We start from the raw sequence: 14,243 nt of genomic DNA, 5'->3' as shown, positions 1-14,243 counted from the left end.
ACTGCACCACCTCCCTACAGTCCAAGTGGACTTCAAGTTGGCATTGGTCATGTATTTACCCAAAAGGGGGGTTCTTTGCGCTGGCGACTGGGTTAGGCTACTCGCCCACGGTTCGTCAAAGGAACCTGGGGCCCCGCGTAAAAATTCTAGCTGTCGCGTGTCCCCCATTCCAGTGGTCACGAAAACTTGGAGGCGCAAGTACGGGTACTTCGATAGTGCCTTGATTTAGTGTGCGCTTGGTGTATTGATACGTGCGCTATCAGGTTCTAGATTTCTCCAACTTAGGTTCGGGAGTTTGATTACCCTGCACCAGCGTATTTTCGTACAATTCAGATCTGGATCAGAAGATGGTCAATTGAATGAATTCTACCTTTATAGTTAGACATATCGATGTTTTTTGTGACGGTGCGAAAAGGAAGACACGGGGGGAAAAGCTTAGTGTTCGTTTCGAAAACAGTTCCTTCGAGATTCGAATGCGGGAAATTTGAGGGAATGGGAACAGAATACGACAGTCATCTAATTGGCTTTAAATTGAGCTTCTTGTATCAACCCTAATAAACCAAAAAAAAAAAAAAAAAAAAAAAATTCTAGGTTAAAAAAACGTATTAAAGAGCGACGGTAAAAATAATTTGCATTGAGTATAATATCAAGAGACATGATCGCGCTATAATAGATGCGTATGAATGTGTGCTTGCAAAGAATTATGCTCTGGCTTTTCAAGCTATTCTCCAAATCACTGAATGAGCTGCATGACCTTTCTAAGGCGCGCAGACATGGTGATGCAAAGGGCAAATTGACGTGTCCCTGATCATGTGGAGCGAGGGGACGCGTCGGGAAAACACATTGGCCGACAACGCCTTTTCCCAGCACGATCGATTATCGCCATCCGTATTTCGTCTGAAATCATTTGATAAATCATGTTCTGACACTCGCGTCCAATCATTTCTGAATGTCAGCCTGGTTATCGGAACTGAGTGTCTATCTCTGCAAGCTCGGAATGACACTTGACCCTGGGTTCCGAGCAGACAAGACCAAGGTGGAATTATACAAATGACCGTGGATCATGGTGATACAGAGAAAACACCGAAGATTTATCAAAGTAAAGCCCGTGAACCAGCGATTATCTGGGTGATGTATGTCAACCTACTCGGATATACCCCCTCGAATACAGCAACGGCGACGATCCCATAGCCGCCAGCGGGTCTCCCCCACAATCTGATTCCCCAGATTCTCTCCCCATCATTAAGCTTATCTTTCGTTACCCATGTTAAGCATAACTGTTCCTACTGGACAATGCCCCCCTCGGATTGTCACTAATTACTCCTTCCGTCCAGAATGATAGCTCGACCCGGTATCCGATACTGTTCGGCCCGTCATCCGATGCACTATCAACCCCCCCTCACTCTTGGCATGCTCGGCACGTACAAGATTGGATATCGCGCCTATCAGCGCCAGTATTAAACTGCTCTCTTCTCCCTTATTGTGGGCTTTCCTTTTTTTCAAAGTCATCTTCAGGACATTCGTGAACTTGTACATCATCATGGCTGCAAGAGATTCTGACGCAGAGAGAGGCATTGATGGAAAGGAGCACTGGGCCAAGGAGGTTGAGCATGCTGACGCTCATGATGCTGCTGCCAGAGGACATCTAGCTACCGATGAGTAAGTTGACTGCCCCTTTGTTTGACCTCTATTGACACTTCTAGGCATGGCAACCCCATTGCAACTTTCGACGTAGAAGCTGAGAAGAAGCTCCGTCGCAAGCTTGACTGGTACATCATGCCCTCAGTCACTATCTTGTACTTGATGTGCTTCGTCGATCGTGCCAATATTGGAAATGCTCGATTGGCCGGCCTCGAGGAAGACCTTGGTCTATCTGGCTATGACTACAACTTGTTGCTGACCGTCTTTTACATCGTACGTACTCCCCCTTATCTACTGAAGCATCCCACCCTAACATGAATCTACCTCGATAGTCTTACATCGTCTTCGAACTCCCTCTCAACATGGTCTGCAAATGGATCGGACCCGGTTGGTTCATCCCCGCTACCTCCGTAGCATTCGGCGTCGCCTCCCTTGGAACCGCCTTCGTCCACACAATGGGCCAAGCTTGTGCCGTCCGCTTCATCCTCGGCATCTTCGAAGCAGGCATGCTACCTGGTATCGCATACTATCTCAGCCGCTGGTACAGACGCAGCGAACTTGCCTTCCGCCTAGCTATATATGTCGCCATGGGTTCCTTCGGCGGAGCTTTCGGCGGTCTTTTGGCTTCTGGTATTCTTAAGCTAGATCACTTTGGCTCATTGACGAGATGGCGAATGATCTTTGCCATCGAGGGGATCTGTACTATTGGTCTGGCGCTCATTGCGTTCTTCACTATGACGGATCGACCAAGCACTGCACGATGGCTGTCACAAGAGGAGAAAGACCTGGCGATTGCACGTATCAAGTCTGAGCGCGTTGGTGCTACCGAAGTCCTTGAGAAGTTCTCTTGGAAACTGGCGCGTCGCGGTATCAGTTCGCCCGTCACCATCGGAACTTCCACCATCTTCTTGTTCACCAACATCACGGTGCAGGGCCTTGCTTTCTTCGCACCCACGATTGTGAGGACCATCTACCCCAACCATTCGGTCGTTCAACAGCAATTGCGTACTGTGCCGCCTTATATCGTTGGTACCTTCTGCACTGTTACGATCAGCTTCCTGTCGACTCGTATTGATAAGCGAAATATCTTTATCAACTTGTCACAGCTCCCTGTCATCGCGGGGTACATCATGTTCCTCAGTACCACGAACCGTGAGTTCAAACACTTCTCCATTCTGGTACCTACTTACTGATTCACTCCAGCTTATGTCCGCTACGCTGGCACGTTCCTCATCTGCGCAGGCACCTTCGCCAACGGCGCTCTGTCCAATGCTCAAGTCTCGGCCAACTTGGTCAGCGACACAGCACGCGCTTCAGGAATTGGCTTGAACGTCATGCTTGGTAACATCGGAGGATTGATCTCGACATGGTGCTTTTTGCCCTTCGATGGACCAAACTATCCGATCGGCAATGGCCTCAACCTTGGCGCGTGCTCGTCTATCTTTCTTCTCACTATTGCACTGCAAGTTTATATGACTTGGGATAACAGGCGAAGAGCAGCGATTGAGGTCGGTCAGGCTCTAGCAGGGAAGACTGATGCTGAGATTCGTGTTATGGATTGGAAGCATCCTGGATTCATGTGGAGGCCTTAGATTAGTTACACAGCCACCACAGATGGGATCCTAGTAGACGTAAACCGTTTCTGTTGTTCTTACGGGAAATGAGACATCTTCTTCATTCATCAAAAAATGAGTCACTTGCTTTCTTTCACTGTGTCATAGTTGGTGATTTAGACTTTCACTGTTTCGCTCCACCTCCGACTTCTCGGAATCTTCCGAGCCTAAGTGACATGGCCTTTTCTGCTGCTGGTTCCTCTTTGCCACGTTCTCCATCAGAAGGAATGGGAAAGACCATTGTCACCATGGCCCCACATCCTCCGATATGTAGCTTGCATAACGTGCGAGGGGAATGCCATCATGACGGCAATGTGAGCTTCAATCTCAACAAGCAGCAACCGCAATTCCTAGGGTCCTTCATCGAAGCCAAAACATAGCTAGGTGACTCATACGCCTTCAAAATTATCTCAAAGACTCTAATCCAATTATAAGTAGTAGCTTGTTGTCTAGCATCTGCGTAGGGCCATGTTGTAAGGTTCCACGGTTGTATTTCAGATCCTAATAACCTTCGCCCCATTGCTTCAAGGGTGTCCACGGCATAAAGCTTGTCTCGCGCAAGTCTGGGCTACAGAGTCTACGGTCATCTAGATTGTGAACTATGAGTATTATTCGCTGCTGTTAATGGCCGGTAACTCAATCACTGCCGGGCTTTAACTCAATGCAACGGGTTACCCCGCCGCCTCGAGTGATCCCGTTCCAGACCGATAAGCCGACACGCTGCCCCAACCACCCAATGAACCCTAGTGGGACTTCTGGAGAACGCCCGGTTGTCCTGCGCTCCCCCGCCTTGCACGAAAGGGTTGTGAGTGACTCGATCGGTTCGAATTTCTGGAGTTATAAGAGGCTCATATGAACAAAACCTCGTATCTCACCAGTGTTATTGTTGAAGCCTGTCACTGAAATGGCAAGACTGGAGATCTCTGGGCAATGCGGCTTACGCACAGACACCATCTAGACATGAGCCTCAGCCGTTTCAACGGATGCTGACATTGCCCTGCATCAAGGTTCGGCATCTTATCCAGCCGGCGGTATTCATTCAGTTGAGTAAGCCCTATCGATATCTAAGCAAGCTTATTGTGCTCTTGATTGGGTGAGCACAGGAGCTTGGGTTGAACCTATTTTTGCAATACCTTTGCTATTGGGGAAGATTACTCACACTGGGCTGAGTGGCTTGGAAGCTTAGCGGTTCGTCATGTGCTTGGGCGGAAGCTGACTGCAGAGCTGAGATTGCATAAAAAGCCGTTCAGTCCAGGATAAGAGCTGCAGAGCTGATCAATTGCCCTCTCTGGTATCCTTTCCATACAGATTTCGTAACATATCATTAGTGACCTGCGATTCAGCGATATGAAGTCTCTTACAAGCATCGCTATCGCAGCGGCTTTTGCACTTTGTAAGCAACAAACAACCCTACAGATTAGAACAGCATCTTAACAATCTTTTATTTAGTCGCCAGCTATTCCTCAGCATCCCCCACGTCCTACTGCAACGGCAAATCCAACAAGATCTGTTACACCTGGGCCGTCCCATCCTCAACAGCCTCGTCCAGTTCCGGCAACTTGTTCATCCGTATCCAAGCTCCCGCCGAATACCAATGGGTTGGCCTCGGCACAGGTGATAAAATGAGCGGCTCAACCATGTTCGTCATTTACCAAGATGGCACTGGTAAAGTCACCTTGAGCACGAGGATGGGACATGGCCATGAGATGCCGGAGCATAGCCGCATGCGCTCTGTCAAGCTTATCGAGGGCAGCGGGGTCGTGAACAAGACAATGGTGGCGAATATACAATGTGGCGATCTGGGAAACATGCACTTCAAGGGGTCGAATCATTGGATTAGTGCTTGGAAGACTGGAAGTTCTTTGCACACGACTGACATTGATGCTGATATTGAAGAACACGATGGGCACAATAGCTTCTCAGTTGACTTTTCTGAAGCTGTTGTAAGCTCTAATAGCAACCCTTTCATTCACATGTCGATTGCTACACCGAGTGGTGCAGCGTCTGGTGGTGGCGGGGGTGAAGTTAACACCAGCACCATCCACGGTATCATCATGTCGGTCGTCTTCCTACTGGGCTATCCTCTCGGATCTCTGTTAATGCCTATAATCGGAAAGTGGTTCATCCACGCTACGTGGCAGATGATTGTCTTTATCGGCATGTGGGCTGGGTTTGTTGCTGGCAAGTTGGCCGCCGACCGTAACGGTGATGTAAGTAGCCAAGCCTGTCCTCTAACAGTGTTGACTAACTCTCGATCAGTGGTTCAGCGCTCCGCATGTCATAATCGGTACAGTCGTTTGCGGTTTGATGGCCATCCAGCCAATCTTGGGATGGCTACATCACAGGAACTATACCAAGTATCAGCGACGAACAGGCGTCAGTCATGCTCACATTTGGTACGGTCGAGCTCTGATGGTCCTTGGAATTGTTAACGGCGGTCTCGGTTTGCAGCTCGCTGGTGCATCCATGAAACTCATTATCGGCTATGGCGTGGTTGGTCTGGTGACGTCTTTGATGTATACTGCAGGCGCTGTTCGCAAGATGCTTAGGGGACGAAAGAAGCATCAGCATGAGCCTCTGAAGTACAATGGTTCATATAGCGCGGTAGCATTGATCTGATAAGCAGTTTTGTATTTTATTTCGGAATCTCCTTCTCATAATCATGCACCTTTACGACTGGTGACCTTCAGCAGGTTCTGGCCCTTGTGCTCCGAAACTGTGACTCGACCAGGTCAGGTTGGGCATATGTTTCGCTGGATCCTGTTCTCGTGGCTATCATTCACGACAGGACGATTCCCCCGCCCCAGCCACACTTGGCTTGTAACTAGCCTGTGATGGATGTGGGACTGAGGAAACAGTAGGTGGGTACGTTGAGATGGACCAGGAAAAACAATTGATCGCGACAACACTCATTGGTGAAGATATGACCTCATATTGACATGATCCATAGGCTCAACGGTATCTTGTTTTGTACCTGCACATGGCATAAGGTGATGGTATGCATGCCAGTAGTTTGGAAGTGTGTTGACGGTATTTGTTGGTCTTATGTAGTTGGTAAGTAGACAGTTTCGCGAGTACAAGTCTGTTTTGCAATAACCTGCTGTGAAACACTAGTAAGGATGCAAACAACGCTGGGCCTTCCATTTATTGTATCCAGCTACTGAAGTAAAGAATCAAGTATTGCTTCTTGTATACACTGTCAAACGATGGGCTTTAGATCGGATTGAAGTAAGGTCCATCTTAAAGATGTCGTGGATGAAACCACTCTCATGCAGGTTCTTAGGACCATAATTCTGATTTGCATAACCCTTGGCTCATGTTAAGTGATAGTAATCGATTCAGTTTCAGAGTTCACATAATCACTTCAGCCGAGATGACTGACATTCACTCATCGGGGCAATTCATTTACCCTGAGTGGATGTGTCTTGATGTTTGTCCGACTATGAACACATTGGACGTCTCTACGTGGGCAACATCATGAAGCCCTTATCAGATAAGCCAATCTTTGGAATATCTCCTCCCCAATTGGTTGAGAAACACTCTTCTCCAGTTTACATGACCTGCATCAAGCTTAGTATCCCAAACACGGCGTCAATTGCCGAGCCCCGTCGGTCCAAGACCTCCGCGCACCGGAAATCATGACTTTTCTCCGCCCTGATAAACATTGAATTCAGTGCCAAGCTGTGTATCAGATCCACTGCGGTCTTTATCTGCAGGTCAAACTAAATAGTCTGTTTGTAGAAAAAGGCGCGCCCTTGCTCTGAAGTCTACGCCCTGGCGCAACATGTTTTATCTTGTGCGGGGAAACGATTCACTACCGATTTGACGTAGCCGACAAGGGTTGATTGACCAGTTGCGTTTTACTTAAAGAACCTTGACATCTAACGTATATCATTTGGTTGGCTTGGTATCGACTCATTCTCTTTAGGGCTGTTGAATTGATCACCGAGATGGCTATCCTCCCAATCGCGGCAGCTGTAGTCGCTGTCGTGCTCTTCATCAAGCACATCTTCCTCGATCCCCTCATCCTCAGCCCCCTCCGCCACGTCCCCGGCCCCAAATCCTTCGCCGCAACAAAATGGCGTCTCGCCTACGAAGATTGGAAAGGAACGCGAACTCGCACAATTTTTAAACTACACCAACAATACGGACCAGTCGTGCGCATCGGTCCCCATGAGGTCTCTTTCAACAGTCTTTCCGCATTGCGAACAATCTACGGACCCGGGAGCCGATATGGCCGGACCACATTCTATCGCATGTTTGACGTCTATGGTGAGCAGAACTTGTTCACGTTCCATTCACCCAAGGAGCATGGTGATAGGAAGAAGCTTTTGTCGCATGCTTATTCCAAATCCGTTGTTCTCAAGCCGCCGACTGCGAAAATGGTGGAAAGAAGGGTTCGCCAGTACCTGGATCTGATTGAAGCCGAGCCTGATAATGTCAGTGAGATTTTCAGCACTCTACATTACTACTCACTCGACAACATCACAGCGTTTGTTTACGGAAAGTATGGCCAAACTGCAGCGATTCGAGGCTCAAGGATTCATCGGGAACTCATCTCAGATATCTTGCACCCCTCTCGTCGAAAGCTTTCTTGGTCTATCGTGCATCTAAAGGCATTGACTCAATGGCTATATCGTCAGTCAGGATTGATGGGACAACTCGTTAAGCCAGTTCTTCCGATGCAGCAACCTACTACGTACACTGGTATCCGAGGGTACGCTCTGCGGGCTTTCGAGGCTTTTCGGGCTGATGTTGAGAAGATCACTCATTCAGAGGGTAGGTCGAATTTGTCACTTTTGTATGATAACAGCTGACAAGAATTGCAGACGAGCATGTTTCGATCGTGGAAAGTCTCTGGCAACATCATGAATCCCAGAAACCAGGTGGACTCCGCGATTTGCAAATGGCATCCGAATGCGCTGACCACTTCCTCGCTGGCATCGACACCACTAGTGACACCCTCATGTTCCTCGTTTGGGCACTCTCACTTCCAGGCAATGAGAAGTATCAGGAAAAGTTAAGAGAAGAAGTCATGGCTATTTCAGGTGATGGATTGAACCAGTGGGGTAATCCCAGAGCTGAAGCAAGTGATCGATGCACATATATCAACGCTGTCATTAAGGAGACTCTACGACTCTATGCACCGCTACCAAGCACGGAACCTCGCTCGATCGAGATTGATTCGGTCATTGATGGATATACCATTCCTGGCAACACTGTTGTCGGCATGTCACCTTGGATCATGCATCGCAACGAAGCTGTCTTCAAGAATCCCTTGGTCTTCAACCCTGATAGATGGTTGGGACCAGATGCGGCGGAATTGAACCGATGGTTCTGGGGATTCTCAAGTGGCGGACGAATGTGCATTGGCATGCAGTAAGTTGCCTCTTCTCTCGGCTTATGTGAATCTTGATGCCTAACGTGAACCAGTCTTGCTATGGCCGAGATGACGACACTCGCAGCCACCATGTACCGGCAGTTTAGGACGACAATTGCTCCAGGGTTCGAGGATACTACTCCCGCTATTACAGCTCGCGTTGAGACTTTCTATGATGATCGATTCCCCAAGGTTCAGGTTGGTCTTCTCTTCAATCCCATTGTTACGACGTGTGACTGACTAAACACAGGAATCTAAATGTCTGATCAAGTTTACGAAATTGAAGGACTGAGAGGAGGTTGTTTATTTTATATCTTGTAAGCTTGGGAGTCGATTCTGTCCTGTAAACCGAAAGGTGATCTTTGTAGCGCTGAGGGCGAGAGTAATGGCAAGATGAAACTACTCTAACAACAAGACCGCGGTAAAACAATATATCATGAAAGCACTCTTGTGAGCCTGTGAGTGCTGTACACGTGACTCCCTTTCCTTGAGATGTCTAACGTGCCAAGTAATAAGCACCATGAAGCTTCACTGACAGCCCTGAATCTCATTTCCACATCCCCACAAATCTTCAAAATGCAACGCCACAATCCAATAGTTTCACAGGGCATGTTGGATCGAGACTCCCAGTCAGCAGCGCCACTTTCAATAGTTTCCAGAATAAAACGATGGTCAAGAGGACTGGCCCTACCAACGGAAAGAAATATGGAAACTTTGGTCCGCGGAGTTGAGCTGTCAGGGTGACTTGATTTGTTGTTGAAGCTAGTTTAGCGTGAGCCCTTATGCTTAATTGCGCCAGACTCCTGGTTATCCCCAACTGTTTTCTTCTGTTCTGTTTTGCTCTTTGGCTGTCATACCCATCATCTCAGTCCCCACCAGGATGTCGTCATCGCTGTCATGAGACTCGCCTATTCGATACTCCAGCTCTTAATGCTGTATGAGCTGACTTCAGCCTCACCATGCAAACCTTCTTCAACCCTCAGTTCTGTTGCATCCTCCAGAACCACCAGCCCTAGCGAAACTGACAGAACCACTACCGACATCTCGTCTACAGTCGCGTTGGAAACAGAGTCTGCCATCTCTACAATTTTGTCTCCTACAATTCTCTCCATAGAGACGGAATCTGTCACCTCGACAGCCGTATCACCATCAGCTTTTGCTGGGGAGACAGAATCGTTGTCCATAGCCTCCTCTAAAACGACAACCGTTGCCGAGAGCACCACTACATATGAGCCATTAGTCTCTACAACCTCAGCTACAACCTCAGCTGCGACCTCAAATGATGAGAAATCCACCACAACAACATCTGCTAAGCGACAACCCACCAACTTGATTCGCAACCCCGGTTTTGAAGATTCCACCTTCGCGCCCTGGGAGGCACCCACGGTTGCAGATCGCGGATGGCTATCCGTTCGCAGCGACACATCTCGTCCAGGATCACTCCAGTGCGGCGTTTTCGACTCTTCACTACCTCCCAAAGGAGGGCTCAAACGCAGACTTATTCAACCATTGAGCTTTGCTGTTACGCAAAACATCGACCCTACTGAGATCATCGTGGGCAAAGAATATCGATTTTCGATCTTTATTAAGGCCACGGCGTCTAGTGGCTGCAGTGTGCAACGATTGACATGTGGTGCAGGAGTCGGAATGGGGGAGTTTGGGCTGCCTTCGAATGCATGGGCTTTGAGAGCTATCAGTTGTACTTGGAATCAAGCTCAGCTGGATGCTGGACCCATCGTCGCGGTGACGATTATTTGTACTTCTGTCACTTTCTCCATTGACGATGCTGTCTTGATAGAAAGCGAGGCATCGCCGTATTAATTTGCATTTATAGAACTCTTAGATACATTATCCAACATGATAGCTATAAAGCTTCGACGGAATTTAGTTCCAAGTTGAGTCCAAATAATACCAAGAAAACTAACATTATTTCTTTTCTATGATACCTTGCAATTAAGGATATATCATAGTCTAATAAGAAGCATGAGATACTAAGTGGCAGTCAAACTAAGCAAGCTAAGAAAGACACTGGGTGATTACTTGTTACAGAAAAACATATTTGAACAGAATAGCATCTCTCTCGTTAACAGAGCCCTCGATCAATTAGGCCTCTGTTTAACAGCAACAGCAAACCCAGGGCTATTGCTAGAATAGTCGAAACCCGTTCCGATCAAAATACACAGACTGTATTCAGTCTCGAACTGGGCGTAGTTACAATCGCCATTCTGACCACAAGCCTTGATGCACTTCTCCATCGTGCTATCTGTGTAATACTCGAGATCTGCGTAACCATCAAATCTCCAATTACACCTGAGCTCATATCCGGTGCCATCATCTGCGACGTAGGGGTTGGCGAGATCAGCACATTGAGGTGCGGGAGTCTCGGGAGCCTCAGAGGTGGTCATGGCGGCGGTTGTAGTAGTAACGGTAGTGGGAAGGTCTTGGCTGGTGGTCGTAAAGAGGGTAGTGGTGTCAGACTCAGTAGCTGCTGAAGTCTCGGTCACAGTGAGGATGGTCGTGGTGGACTCATCGGAGTGAGCGGATGTGGCGGTAGTAGTCTCGGTGGTATCCAGAATGAAAGTGTTAGCCTTGGTCGTTGATTCAAGGTTGCTTGTGATGGTAGTAGTGGCCTCATTCGTAGTATCCGATGATGAAGGACGGCATGGCCCAGCGTTAACGCCCGCAAAGGCGACGAATGCAACTGCCAAAGAATTTGGAAAAATCATGGTAATGAAAGACTAGAGTGAGTGTACTAAGCAGAAGAAGGAATGTCGGGGGGAAGGCGCCTGAAGGCCCTTACTTATACCCAGTCATTGCAAGCGACATGAATTGTTTTTTGTTGATGCGCGGAACTATTGATGCGCTATTTGATGGAATATCGTTTTTTAAGCTTAAAATATCCACTGGGGCCTTGGCAGCCAGGGCCTTGACTCAGTGGATATTTTGCGGCTGAAGGCCTGAAATTCACTGGGCTGTCGGGGGTTAGTGCCCCATAAAGAAAATTGTCATTGGGTTGTACGCTTTTGCTGCAAAATGCTGGCTCATAACATTTTCCGCGATGATTGACTGCATAACCGCCAATGGAGATGCAAAAGGTGCTAAGAACCTGGATAAGCCATCTTCTGGGAGAAAGAATACTTCTGACCTTTAGATAAGGTATCAAAATAACTAGTCTAAGGTCTACTCAATCTATACTAAATTTACCTGAGTCTTTTTGTCATCTAGGATAGAGGCCCTAAGTTTTCTTGTCTTCCCTTTGCCATGCAGCCGTCAGTCTTTCAACCATAACATCAAACCTGCTGAGAAAATAAGACACACGTGTTTGCAAAGTACTCCTTGCAATGACCTAGTACCATCTATTCAGAGCAGATAAGGACTAAAGTCAAAAGCAGACTCGGCTTTTCCTGCGGCAAGTCCAGCGGCCTTCAAGACCTCCCAGTTCGCATCGTTGATACCAATCTCATAGTCCCAGCCTTGGTGAGGATCTGCATTCGGGAGGATCTGCCAGTAGAACCAAGGAATTCCCGCTGCATCAATATTCGCTGCCCACTTCTTAATATTGCCATCTCTTGTGCTCACATGAAGTGGGTTTCCTCCATTGCAGTTATTGTTCTCGGCATCGGTGTAGCAGGCACCCCATTCTTGCATGATAAGTTTCTTGCCAGTGTTCTTAGCCTTGGCGACGAATGGCTGAAGTCTAGAAGTTGTAAGGTCGGCGACACCGTAGGCGTGGGTAGTGAGGACGTCGAGACTATCGCAGGAGAAGTAGGGATTGAGGAGGGAGTTATCGAGATACGCGCCGCCACCGGTCGTGACGAGGATCTTCGAGTTGCCTTTCAAGTTGTCTTTGATGCTTTTGGCCATGGTGCACTGCCAGGAAGCCAAGGCCTGTGGGTTTCCCTGTACGATCAGAGAATTAGTCAGGCATATCTCGCTGCCTACGGAGCTTGAATCTGCGTACCTGTGGATGCATAGCTTCATTCTGTGCTTCAAAAGCGAAGATGTACTCAGAGCTCTGACTCCAAGTCTTACCCGTCTTGAGGTGTTTGTGTGCAAGAACGTGGGCGATACGATCCTTGAACTGGCTAATAGCTTTACTGTCGGTGTAAAAGTTGCCGGTACCGTACCATTTCCCGTAGAAGTCACTGTTGTTTTCAAGAGCATTATAGCTGTGAATAGAAATGAGAAGCTTGATACCATGGTCATGGGCCTTGACCATAAGGTTGTCGAGTCGGTTTAGGACAGTATCGTCCCAGTCATCGGGGCTCGTGCCTTGCAGACTTTTGAAGTCGTTGGTAGGCGTTCCCTTCGTCGCTCCGGATTGACCTTCGAGATTGATCAGCTACCGGTCTAGTATTCAACCTGGAAGCCGGGGGAGAGTCCTTACCATCAAGCCATACCCGTAAAACCTTGACACCGGCGCTTTGGAGGCCATTCAACAGAATAGTCTGCTGGCCATCAGTCAGTCCAGCGGCATAGTAAAGGTTCGAAGCTGAGAAGGACTTCGCAGCGTTTGTCGTTGCCACTGAGAACAAACCGAGCACCAAGCTTGTAAGAGAGAACTTCATGGTAATCGTTAAACAAGCTTAAGTTGTTCAAGTTTTATCAGCCACAATGGTTACCTTTCCGCAACAGTTTTATATAAATCTGTTCATTAGTTGCTTAATTATTGAGCGGCTTCTCTCAACTACCTATCCCAAGTTTGGAAGGTCGTAAGACACCGACAGTCCCGAGCAGGCAGCAGCTTTTTCCGAACCCTATTTTGCAGGTTTACTTAACTTGAAACGAAGGTTGTTTCAATGAACAACAAGTCAACTAGGACTTGATAAGTACGGACTAGTAACCGAGTTTTTGTTCATCACATGTATGGGAAACAGCCCACTTCGGAGACTATAACGTCTTTCCTTCATCTCCGATCGTCGCGGTCGAGGATCGTTTGAACCATGAAGCCGTTCGAATGAAACGTTTCATCCGGGTCTAACCAAAGCGGAACTGGAAGTTCTGATCTCTCGGCTATCACTCTTATCTTCGCTCCTCGCTCAATGATTATGTTTTTGGGAAAGGATAGTATATTTCTTTTTGCGGTCTGATGAGTTCTATACTCCACGACGTTGATCCAACATTACTTACTGCGAGAAATTTACCCCTCTATTACTGGAGAAGGCAATCATAACCCCAGTCCTGGCATCGGTCACTCCGATTGGCATGCCCTTTCAAATGGATCTTCCATAGCACAAAGTCTTTCTGTTGTTACCTAAGCCTTTTCACCGCGTGTCTGCCTCGTAGCTAAAGAGATAGTAACTTTAATAGTCAAAATACATAAGGCTTCATGAGCTCATCACGATCCAGATCAAAGAGCTTGTTGCGCCAAGACAATTACCAGTAATTGGGTTCATACCTGTATCTTTGGGGCAGGCGTGGAGTCGACATGTTGCCTATCGCTGTGTTCAAGTTTCCAACCTTTTTGGCCATCAACCTGGGAACAGACTGATAGTAAAGTGTAGCACTCACAACGCAAGGGGTCCTCGAAGAGATTGAATATCAACAATAACCTGTCTCTTTACTATTTGTATCAACCAAACTCTCCTGTAATATGATATTTCGGCGCT

The 14,243-nt window shown here is 47.8% G+C and overlaps 6 protein-coding genes across 6 annotated transcripts; 4 read left to right on the top strand and 2 right to left on the bottom strand.

Moving 5' to 3' along the window:
- Positions 1–1,540: 1,540 nt before the first annotated feature.
- BKA55DRAFT_687618 (major facilitator superfamily domain-containing protein) lies at positions 1,541–3,233 on the top strand (the record flags this gene model as incomplete). The annotated part of the gene is made up of 4 exons (XM_046199090.1): positions 1,541–1,659; positions 1,704–1,914; positions 1,974–2,793; positions 2,845–3,233. The coding sequence occupies 4 exons, from the start codon at positions 1,541–1,543 to the stop codon at positions 3,231–3,233; spliced, it is 1,539 nt and encodes a 512-aa protein (XP_046052029.1).
- A 1,368-nt stretch (positions 3,234–4,601) lies between these two features.
- BKA55DRAFT_687617 (uncharacterized protein) lies at positions 4,602–5,873 on the top strand (the record flags this gene model as incomplete). Its single annotated transcript, XM_046199089.1, has 3 exons — positions 4,602–4,647; positions 4,704–5,464; positions 5,514–5,873. The coding sequence occupies 3 exons, from the start codon at positions 4,602–4,604 to the stop codon at positions 5,871–5,873; spliced, it is 1,167 nt and encodes a 388-aa protein (XP_046052028.1).
- Positions 5,874–6,773: 900 nt separating this feature from the next.
- Positions 6,774–9,412, top strand: BKA55DRAFT_661992 (cytochrome P450). Its single transcript, XM_046197609.1, has 5 exons — positions 6,774–8,033; positions 8,084–8,633; positions 8,688–8,832; positions 8,885–9,092; positions 9,144–9,412. The coding sequence occupies exons 1-4, from the start codon at positions 7,205–7,207 to the stop codon at positions 8,924–8,926; spliced, it is 1,566 nt and encodes a 521-aa protein (XP_046052027.1). The 5' UTR covers positions 6,774–7,204; the 3' UTR covers positions 8,927–9,092; positions 9,144–9,412.
- Positions 9,413–9,476: 64 nt separating this feature from the next.
- Positions 9,477–10,513, top strand: BKA55DRAFT_562371 (uncharacterized protein). Its single transcript, XM_046192273.1, has one exon. It carries the CDS (start codon positions 9,532–9,534, stop codon positions 10,453–10,455), a length of 924 nt encoding a protein of 307 aa, XP_046052026.1. The 5' UTR covers positions 9,477–9,531; the 3' UTR covers positions 10,456–10,513.
- An 8-nt stretch (positions 10,514–10,521) lies between these two features.
- On the bottom strand, positions 10,522–11,490 carry BKA55DRAFT_562370 (uncharacterized protein). The gene has a single exon (XM_046192272.1). The coding sequence runs from the start codon at positions 11,358–11,360 to the stop codon at positions 10,734–10,736; it is 627 nt and encodes a 208-aa protein (XP_046052025.1). The 5' UTR covers positions 11,361–11,490; the 3' UTR covers positions 10,522–10,733.
- A 315-nt stretch (positions 11,491–11,805) lies between these two features.
- Positions 11,806–13,424, bottom strand: BKA55DRAFT_639250 (beta-1,3-mannanase). The gene is made up of 3 exons (XM_046197101.1): positions 13,022–13,424; positions 12,596–12,960; positions 11,806–12,534 (listed from the first exon to the last, which is right to left on the bottom strand). The coding sequence occupies exons 1-3, from the start codon at positions 13,200–13,202 to the stop codon at positions 11,995–11,997; spliced, it is 1,086 nt and encodes a 361-aa protein (XP_046052024.1). The 5' UTR covers positions 13,203–13,424; the 3' UTR covers positions 11,806–11,994.
- Positions 13,425–14,243: the final 819 nt, after the last annotated feature.

Source organism: Fusarium redolens (assembly GCF_020744475.1).
Source record: "Fusarium redolens strain MPI-CAGE-AT-0023 chromosome Unknown BKA55scaffold_5, whole genome shotgun sequence".
Lineage (NCBI taxonomy): Eukaryota > Fungi > Ascomycota > Sordariomycetes > Hypocreales > Nectriaceae > Fusarium > Fusarium redolens.
Note: the sequence above shows the minus strand (reverse complement) of the source record. Positions and strands in the feature narration are given on the sequence as shown.